We start from the raw sequence: 11032 nt of genomic DNA on the forward strand, positions 1-11032 counted from the left end.
AGGACAAACATAGTATGTACTCACTCATAAGTGGATACCAGATGTGAGGGAAGGGATGGCCAGACTGCAACCCACAGCTCCAGAGAGGCTAGCTAACAGGGAAAGACCCTAGGAGGGACACATGAATGACCCTGGGAAGGAGAAGTAGATGAGATCTACATGAGTGGACTGGGTGTGGGGGGTGTGGCAGAGGGTGAGGAGTCTGGGATGAGAACATAGGGCAATGGGAGAGCCAAGCTGGAACAGAGACAGAGGGGGAGGGCAGGGAGGAAGATACCATGATAGATGAGGACATCATGGGAATAGGAAGAGGCAGGGTTCTGGGGAGGCTCTCAGGAATCCACAAGGAGACCACAGGGAGATCCACCTTGGTCTGCTGGCTGTGGTCCAAAGGGTGCCTGGATTGGTCTTCTCTGGTGACCAGCCTTGCAAATAACCGTAGAGCCTTTGTCCAGTGACAGATGGAGGCAGATGCAGATATCCATGGCCAGGCACCAGGCTGAGCTGCAGGAATCCAATTGATGAGAGAGAGGAGGGATTCTGTAGGCAGGGGATGTCAAGACCTTGATGGGAGGACATGCGGAGATGACCAGCCATACTAGTGGAAGAACATGAACTGTGACTGGTAGCTGTGGAGCCCCCATGGGACTGGATTAGGCTCTCTGGATACAGAAGATGGTTGTTTTGGTCGAACTGTTTGGGGGGCACATAGGCATGGGTATCAGGATCAGTCCCTCATCTATGGACAGGCTTGGAGGAATCCAGTGCCTGTGGTACGATGCCTTGCACAGCCTTGGTGCAGTGGGAAGGCCTTGGCTTGGACCTGCCTAGGCTCAGTGTTCCAGGCTCTGCTGACTCCCATGGGAGACCTTGATTTGGGGGATGTGGGGATGCGGGGTGGCTCAAGAAAGAGGGGTGGGAAGTAGGAGGAGGGAGGAGAGGGAATCTGTGGGTGGTATGTGGAGTGAGTAGACATTTTCTTAATAAAGAAAAATGGAAAAAAATAAATATTAGCAAGAAAGTCCAAACTATATAATAACCATATCCACTATACTTTCCCCTTGATTTGCAGTCAATACTCAAAAAGATTAATTTATATCTCTCTTCCTTTAGATCATACAATCTTTAAGACAGTTAGGATAATGCTTTAAAGTTGTTCTGACAAATGTTTATTGTAATTTTATCCATTTAACAAAAATTGATCAAAAAATATACTTTTCATTCCCTGTTACAAAGGAAAAAAAAAGAAGAATTTGAAGAGTGACTCAGAAGAGAACTCATGGACAATTTATTGGGAATCAGAGAGAACAGACCAAGGAAGCTACAGGTCTTGGCAGCTGCCAGGAGGAGGGACACAGAAGGAGGAAAGTGAAAGGAAGTTAACACCGGGGAGGGGGGGGGGACACTCCAGGGAAGTCAACAAGCTTACCGCCCAGGGCCTTTGTTCCTTGTAACTTTTAATGAAGGAGATAAAATTGCCCTCATTACAGAGTGACCCAGGCTTTGGGCATAAAATCAGCACTCCACCCTGTCAGGACAACCAATGAGGAAACATTTACCCTCTGTATTATTTATTTCCGCCTTGCAGTAGTTGCTCCAGGCAGCCTACAACGCCACGTGTGCCTAACCTAAGAAAGAAAAACAGCTGTTTGTCACTTTCACCTCCAGTTTGTTGTCTTGGAGTCAGTCTAAACTTTTGACACCTTGAGTCTGCCATTGGTTGATCTTTAACATGTGATCAGTGGAAAGCAGCTAGTGGATCTTTATCACTTATAAAGCCATCCCTGGTTCCTTTTTAATCTGGCCACAATAAAAGCTAGGCTTGGAATAAAAGCAATTTGGAGACATTATATTATGGTACTTGAAATCTACTTCCTTAAAAAACTTTTAGTGCCCAACTATGATAATTACACATGTCAGCTCAAGGCTTAGGAGGCAAGTGTCAGGGCACACCTGTGAAGGGCTGTCCAGATTAAAGTTAGCTTCTGGGATAGTTGGAGGGATTGTCTTGATTTCCTGGGCAGGGCATAGGGGTAACAGACTGTGAAGAGATGGGGCAAGCTGAGTATTATCAGACATGTTCAGTAATAAACTCGTCTACCTTAAGTGGCTTTTTTCAGAGTATATTATCACAGCAACAGGAAAGGAAACTAAGACACTCAACCTAGCAGGAACTCACTGAACACACCATTCATCTCACAGGAAGCTAACTTACTGAAATCCATGTGTCACACGTGGTGCCTGGGAAGAAGATGGCTGTAGCTGGTCATTTTGTCCTTCTTTTCCTGCCAACCTCCCCTGTCACTCAGAAGTCATATGGCTCCTACAGAAGGTTTCAGAGAGGACTATCCTCTCCTCAGCTGCCATTTCAACAACTATGTGATAGACTAATCTTTGCTTATATCTTCCAAGTGAGATAAGGCCCACAAAACCCTGGAAGGAGAGCAATTTTATATACTGTCAATAAAACTGACAAGGAATAATTACATTTTTTAAAAGAAATAAGCAGGTATATCACTCTGCCCCAATTAGAACGAGGTCTTAGGACACTGTGTGGGGAAGTTCAGGGTCTTCTTTGAGAGAACCCTTTGCTTTGGCCTATATGAGCTAAGAGCTCATTAAATGTTTGATCTAAAACAAATTCAGTCTTCCTTCAAAGCCAAATTCAGGTTCCACCTACAAACTGATGGTGGGCTTAAATTCCAGCTTATTCTGTTTCATTCTATGTCATCAAGAAACATGAAAGAAAAAATTATTAGAGTGAGTATTTACCAGTTTGTGATTCTCCTTGTTAATCCTAATTTCTCTTTTCTCAACCCCTTCATTCCTTGGACTCAGCATCCTCCTATCACCCACCCAGCTCCAAGAAAATGGCAGGTTAAAAGAACTCATCAGCTCAATCACCAACATGTCTTACCATTGGAAAAAAGTCAACCCAGAAGCTAGTGAGTAAAGCCAGCATGTAGACATGAGACACACTTGTGGTGGGACCTGCACTCTGCTAGTCATTGCTGGCTTGTTAGGTTGGTTATTAAATTGGTTTTGGTCACTATGGTTGATTTTAGGAAGACAGGATATTGTCATGGAACTCCAACTGACCCGATAACAAAGTAGTCCATGAAGACTTCCATCTGCCTCAGCATCCCAACAGCTGATATTGTAAGTGTGTGTCAGCACATCTGGCTTCTTAGTTTGTTTCCACAGGAGAACAAATGCAGTGATTTCTTCATTTGTAAACTGGGGAAGTAAACTAGTTACAAGCACTTGATGAGGATTAGCTTTTATGCACAAGAACTTGTACAATATATGGTCCCTTAATGACTTTTCCTTCCCATGTGTTTCAGGCTTGTCAATGCTACACCACACACCAGCATTTCACTCCTTTTCATATGTCAACATGTTTTCATCCCATGGCTGCAGATCACTAGTTCTTTGAAAATTTTAGACAATGTGTTCTCTCCTGACTCCTCCAGATTCACCCCCACCTACTCTTCCCTACTCACCCAACTTGATGTCTCCTTTTATTTTTACACTATCAAATCAAATTGTGATGCCCATATACTCTTGGATGTGTGGCCTTCCAGTGGAATATGGTTGACCAACCAGGGGCCACACTCTTAAAGAAAACTGATTCTCCCAGTCTCAGCAGCTATCAAACACCAATGGCTCTTGCCTGAAGGTGGAACTTTGTGCCCACACCTCTTCTCCACCCTAAGATTTGGTCTGTCTGAAGCTTGTACAGCTCTTGTGAATTCTGTTATTACCACTGTGGAACAGCCCTATTGTGTCCAGAAGACAGTGTTTCCTTGTAGCTACCCACCACCTCCAGTTCTTGCACCCTTTCCTCCCCCTCTCCCACACTGATTCCTGAGCCTTTCAGGGAAGGAGTGTGATAGATGTGGGGGTCCCTGCAAACACTACAAACTAAAGAGTATTGATCCATATGATGTGAGAAGGAAATCTGACTCAACAACACATAGTTAGCCACTGTCCTTTCAAACTCCAAGAGTCTGAATCTGAGCAGTTTACTTTTGACATATTTAAACACAGTACAACTTCGGAAAAATGATTCCTAGTGACAATTATCCCCACAATGCTTCAAGTGTGGTGACACTGAAACTCCTTTCCAAAGTAGATGTCTTTTGCAGAGCACCTCTGACCTCTTCCATAAGAATGGTTCTGTTGACTGAGAAACAATACTCAGGAGTCTGGGATACACACAACAGTGTGGGGGTTCAGTGAAGCCTGGCCATGCAGTAAATTATCACTAGACTATTAATAACATCCACTCTCAGCCTTCTATGTAGAAACCAGATGTACATACATTCTTTTGAAGAGAGAAGCCTGTGAGTTTCACATTATGGATTTTTCTAGTGCTGTAGGTGAACGTGAGGACCTCTTGCTTTTCTATATGTAGATGTCCTATGTGTTGAATCGGCCACAGTCCTATTACATTCTCTACATCTTGATCAGCTATGAGTCTATATGTTAATCACCATGTACTTCAAATAGGTGCTCCTCTGATAATAGTTCAGAGATGGACTATTCTATGGGTATAAACATAAGTCATTAAGAGTTAGTTTAATACTACGTCCATTTAGCAGATTAATAGTAGTAAGCCTTACCTAGAGATTGTGACCTGTCTAGCCACAGGGTTTTTTGTTTTGTTTTGTTTTGTTTTTGTTTTTGGCTAGTAATGGTACCAGGTTTGGGTTTTATCTTGTGGAGCAGCACTTAAATCCAATCAAAAGGGATTGTTTTCTCTCAAGATTTTGATGCCATTATTTCACCACTGTGCATATCTTTACTGGCTAGTCATTATTGTGGCTTGTATGGTACATAACTGAGTAAGGGTGATTTTTGTTCTGACAGGAGCCTGTGACGCTCCTTTCAGACTTTGTCTAAGGAGATGTAATCACAAATCCTGTGTTTTCCCACTCTGTTTGATTCATTCTGTTTCACATACTCAGTCTCACATGTAGATATGTTACATGATTTTAAATAACACAGTAACCTCCTAACAGTTTGGAAACAAGATACTATTAACTGATTCCATGCTCTACCAGTAGTCCATGTAGGCAACCCACCAGGCAGACCTTCCCTACTCTCTCACTGTGTACCCCCAATGCAATTCCCAATCACAAATCTCTCTGTGTCACCATGTGCCAGACCCCGAGACAAAATTATAATATGGTAAAAGGAAAACTTCTTCAACAAATGGTACTAGCATAACTGGATATCTGCACATAGAAGAATACAAATACATCTATATTTATCATTGTGCATAAAACACAAGTCTAAGTGGATCAAAGACTGTAACATAAATCAGTTAGACTAAACATGACAGAAGAGATAGTGAGAAATAGCCTTGACAATATTGGCACAGGAAATAACTTCCTGAATAGAATACGAGGAGCACAGACACTAAGATCAACAATTAACAAATGGGACCTCAGAAATAGAAAGGCTTCTATAAGGCAAAGTACACTGTCAATAGGACAAAATGACAGCAGCCTATAGAATGGGGAAAGATCTTCACCAGTCCCACAACTGACAGAGGACAAGGGCTGATTCCTAAAACATATAAAGAACTCAGTAAACTAGACATCAAAACACCAAATTTTCAACTTTGAAAGTGGAGTACAGTTGTAGACAGAGATCTCTCAACAGAGGAATAGGAAATGGCTGAGAATCACTTTAAACATGTTCAAAATCCAGGGGTTGGGGATTTAGCTCAGTGGTAGAGCACTTGCCTAGCAAGTGCAAGGCCCTGGGTTTGATCCTCAGCTAAAAAAAAAAAAAAAATGTTCAAAATCCTTAGCCATCAGGGAAATGCAAATCAAAACAACTCTGAAAGAAAAATGTCTCATGACATTTCATAGAAGAAAAGGATGAACAGAAGAGAACTAGAAAGGAACCCAGCTTGTCTGGCATACGGCATTCCCCAGCAGTGACAGGAGAGAATGAAAAGAGAAGCATTGGGTCCTAAAAAGGAAGTAGTGAGGACAAGCAGCAGTCTCCTGCATCCTCATGAGTCTGGGAGAAAAGTTTTGATCTTTGACTTGGTTGTCCAACACAGAGGAGTCAGCTTTGAAGCCATATACACACAGACAGCAAAAATGGACTCAGCAGGTTGGTTTGTGTATATGTATATACATATATAGACACATATATTTGTACATATACACACATTTTTGTAACAAGTATAATCAATGAAAAAGAAGCTATGAACTTGAAGTTAGTTGTCATAAGGGATTCAAGGTAGGATAATTGGAAAGAGCTAGAAAGATGAAAGGGAGGGGAATGTGATATAATTTCAGTTAAAAACATTTTTAAAGAGGTAACAAATATGGAAAGGCAAGAAGGAAACAACAAACTAGAAATAGAAACAAAAATATTGAGCAAGAGATTTATAAAGAAAATCAATGACAATAATCTACAGTGTTTAGTGAGTGTGTTAGGAAGAGGGAGACTACTATTTCCTCACCATTTTGTATCCATGAACACGACAGAAAAGAAAATATTCCAGAGACTAAAGAGAAGGCCAAGTGGTTAATAACACTTGTAGTTTCCCTCCATGATGGACACCTGCAAGCCAGACAAATGCTTCCCCCCACCTCCAAAAATAAACTATTATTCTACAATGAAACAAAAAAATAAGCCTATAGGTATTGGAGACTTATTATTTATGTCTAATTTAATGGAAAAAATGTAGTTAGACGTAATTCTACCATCAATTTAGGTATTTTGTTTCATCATTTTAGGAAACAAATCTTTTCCTGTAGTCAGTTTTTTAGTCTATTTTTTGTTATTAATGAAGCAGCTGAATCTTCTGTTGGGTTCTTGTCTCACCATTTTGAGGAGTGGAGTACATAGACATAGATGGTGGATTTTAATTTACCAAATGAGAGTGATAAGTTGCACATGAAAACAGAGGTTCTGAACTCTAGTAGTGACAGCATGCCAATTGAGAGCAGTTGCAAGTTAGAGTTACTCCTCTGCACTTTTGCCGAGCCTAGGGATAGCAGGCAAGAAGTGTAATTGGTTATTTTTGCTCTTTTGGGAGCCCACCACCCAGCTCCCAAATAAATTACACAGAGAGGCTTATTCTTAAATGCCTGGCCTTAGCTTGGCTTGTTTCTTGCCAATTTTTCTAAACAAATTATCCCATCTACCTTTTGCCTCTGGGCTTATTTTTTTTCTTTCTTCTGTGTATCTTACTTTCCCTCTTACTCCATGACTGGGTGGGTGGCTGATCTCTAGCATCATTCTCTCCTTCTTCTCTTGCTCTCTCTCTCTTCAGATTCCTCCTGTTTATTCTCACCAGCTGCCAGCCCTCTCTATCCTTTCTCCTCCCTCACAATTGCCCATTCAGCTCTGTATTACACCATCAGTTGTTTTAGAGAGGCAAAGTAACACAGCTTCACAGAGATAAATTCTACATAAAAGAATGCAGCATAACTTTGCATCATTAAACACATGTTCCACAGCATAAACAAATGTAGCACATCTTAAAAAAATAATATTCTACAACATTTCCCCCTTTTGAATGAATAAAAAGATTTTAACTTTCACATAGAAAAACTATACACAACAAAAACAGTTATCAAGTAAAATTTACATTTATGATATTCTGTCCATTTTTAGTTAGCATATTCAGAAAAAAATAATGCATTGTCTATGCTATCTTAGTGGTTTCCAAAGTTTTACACCTAATTTACTTTCTATCATAGCTAAGGGAAACTGCAAATATAACTATCTAGTCTTCAACTCCATCAATGACCCAGAAAGATGTAATATTATCTAACAACAGAGACATTTGGTTGCCTAGACAGTCACCCAAAGTTCCCCTGGGGTGGGGACATCCATCTTCAGCCTACAGCTCCAGAATATCTGACAAACTTTTCAGTGAAGCAGAAAATTTGAAGGACTATCTTACCTTGTATTAGCAAAGTGTTCTAGTGAACACAGAGTATGATTTTGCTAGCTCCTCCTATACATATCAGTATAACCACAAGACCACATAATGGGAATGTTTGTAGAGGAAAGATTTGTTAGCTCACAAATCTGATCTAAGAAACAGAGATCATGTCTACTGATGGTCTTCATGCCTGCAGAACCCTGAGTTAGTACCTGGAGTGATAGATGACTCCCAAGGTGGGACATACCCAATTCAAGTGGCTTTTGTATTATAGTCATTCTAGAGATAGCCCATTGACTCACTAATCCTTTAATCCTGTGAGTAGATGAATCCATTCATGAGGGCACCACCCTATTTATCTCTTAAAGGTCCCAGACAATCCCATCTCTTAATGTCTTGCAAAGGAAAGGTTCAAGGTAAGTTTCTGAGGGGACAAGTCACATTTGTACCATGACTGCATCCAACATTCGTGAATGATCTAAGAGCCTGGGTGGTGCCTATTCAGGACTGTGAGGTCCAAGCTCTGAAGCTATGTAGGAAGGTAGTCTTTTCCATATTATATAAATCTTAGAAATACCAGTGACATTAGATACATTAGAGCAGGGTGATTTTAAGGAAGTTTTTTTAAGGAACTTTTTCCTATGCTTATATCTCAATGTTTTTAACTATGTTTTCCTCTATCAGTTTCATAATTTCAGGTCTTATATTTAAGTCTTTTGATTTTGAGGTTTCTTGTTTGTTTGTTTTTCAGAGTTAAGAAGCATGCAATTTGTTTCATTCTTCTAAATATGGATATCCAGTTCTACTAGAAGTGTTTGTTGAAGATGCTTTTTTGTTCAATGTGATTTTTGACATCTTCATCAACAATGACTTGTCTGTAACTTGATTTGTTTCTGGGTCTTCTATCGATTGGTTTTTGTGTCTCTGTGTGTGCTAGAATCATGTGGTTTTCACTGTTTTTACTACCAAAGCTCTGCAGTACAATTCAAGATGATGGATTGTGATGTTCTCATATTGTTCTTTTAGCTTAGGACTGCTTCACTCCAGAACATTCTGTGTTTCTGTATGAATTTTAAGATTGTTTTTTCTAGTTCTACGAAAAAGCTCCTGGAAGATGGATGGAGCTTGTGTCAACTCTGCAAGATTATGGTAACACAGACATTTTTACAATATTGATTCTGCCAATTCAAACAAAGGTTGTTTGTCTATCATCTCCTGTCCACTTCAACTTCTTTCTTTGGCTTCTTAAAGTTTTCATTGTAGAGATACTTTACCTCCTTTATTAAATTAATTCCTGTACATTATTTAGACTCCTGTGGGTGAGTTTTATTTAATTTCATTCTCAGATAAATTGTTACTACTATTCAAAAAGTTATTGAGTTTTATATGGCTTTGTACCTTTCTACTCAAAGTGTTTATCATATCTAAGAACTCTCTGGTAGAATTTTTAGGATGTTTAAATAGGTCCACTACTAAAAAGGATAAATTTGATTCTTCCTTTCCTATCTGTATCCCTCCTATTTCTTTTGCATTGTTGATCTGACTAAAACTTGAAGTATCATGTTAAATAAATTAGAGTAAGTGAGCACCCTTGTGCTTTAGATTATAAAAGAAATACATTCAATATTTGCATATCAGGTATAATATCCTCTGTAAGTTTATTTCATGTAGTTTTATTGTTTAGAGGCATTTTCTTTCTTCTATTCCTAGTTTCTTAAGACTTTATAAGATTAGGTATCCCGGCTTATTCACAGCTTACATCTGCTTGGAAGCTCATTTCTGTCCTTTGAACCTCAGTTTCTGCATGTTTCTGCAGCATTTCTTAGAGACAATAAGTAGTTGGTGTTATTTTTTCTTAATTATTTGTTTTTATTTTTTATCTCCATCTTTTAATTGGAGAACTTGGGCCACTTTCATTTAAGATTATTGCTGTGTGGTCTTTGTTCTTTCCCATGGTTTTACTCTATTTGGTTGAGTTCCTGGTTATTTTCTTCTTTCCCTGTTATTATTAGAGGTTTGTTGGTTGAGTTTGTCATTAAATACCTTTTTTTCTGCAGTATTCTGGATTATATTGGTTTCATTATTTCTCTGTGTATAAGATTCTTTTAAATATTTTCTGCAATGTTGGCTTGTTGTCATTAATTGTTTATTTTTTACTCATCTTGAAAAATTCTTATTCCTCTGTCAATTTTAAAAGATAATTTTGCGCTTGCTCCTGCCGACGTGTTCTTCCGGTGGTGGTGGACCGGTGGTTTATCCTGTGCAGGGCAAAATGGAGCTCGAGGCCATGAGTAGGTACACCAGCCCAGTCAACCTGGTTGTCTTCCCACACCTGACTGTGGTACTTCTGGCCATCAGCATGTTCTTCACTGCCTGGTTCTTCGTCTACGAGGTTACCTCCACCAAGTACACAGGTGATATTTACAAAGAGCTCCTCATCTCCTTGGTGGCCTCACTCTTCATGGGTTTTGGAGTCCTCTTCCTCCTGCTCTGGGTTGGCATCTACGTATGAGTCCCCAAGAGTACCCACCAGGCAGCTTCACCAAGTCCCTGCTTTTGTAAATTAATTTTTTACCATTGCTACAAGTGTCCCACCTGCTGTTTACAAAAAAGACAGATGTGTGACAAAAAAAAGATAATTTTGCTGGAAATAGCAATTTTGTTAAAGGTATCTACTTTTAAGCACTAAAGTACACGATCCCATGCCTTCTTGCACTTTCAGGCTTCATTATCACAGGTTTGATGTATTCTGATACTTCTGCCCTTGTATGGGGATTGATGTTTCCCACCATCATTAATATTGTTAAATTTCTTTATATTTTTGAAAATTGACTATGATATGTCATAGAGAAGTTCTTCTCTGGTGGTGTCTTTTGGGGTTCTAAGTGCATGGAGAGTGTATATGTCCATTTCCTTCTGTGGGCTTGAAAAATGTTCTGTGATGATTTCATGAAACTAATTGTCTACGCTTTTATTCTTTATTTCAGCTCCTTCTTCGTCCTGTAGATTCTTAGTCATGATCTCTGAAAGTGTCCCATAGTTTTTGAAAGTTTGGGGCATACTCTTTCCTTTCTTTATACTTGTTTATCTTCATTCTGTCTTCCATCTCTG

General features: G+C 39.6%; 1 protein-coding gene across 1 annotated transcript; it reads left to right on the forward strand.

Moving 5' to 3' along the window:
- The first annotated feature begins 10193 nt into the window (after positions 1-10193).
- On the forward strand, positions 10194-10436 carry LOC118579172 (transmembrane protein 258-like). Its single transcript, XM_036180291.1, has one exon. It carries the CDS (start codon positions 10194-10196, stop codon positions 10431-10433), a length of 240 nt encoding a protein of 79 aa, XP_036036184.1. The 3' UTR covers positions 10434-10436.
- Positions 10437-11032: the final 596 nt, after the last annotated feature.

The sequence above is a fragment of the Onychomys torridus genome, chromosome 3, assembly GCF_903995425.1.
Source record: "Onychomys torridus chromosome 3, mOncTor1.1, whole genome shotgun sequence".
Lineage (NCBI taxonomy): Eukaryota > Metazoa > Chordata > Mammalia > Rodentia > Cricetidae > Onychomys > Onychomys torridus.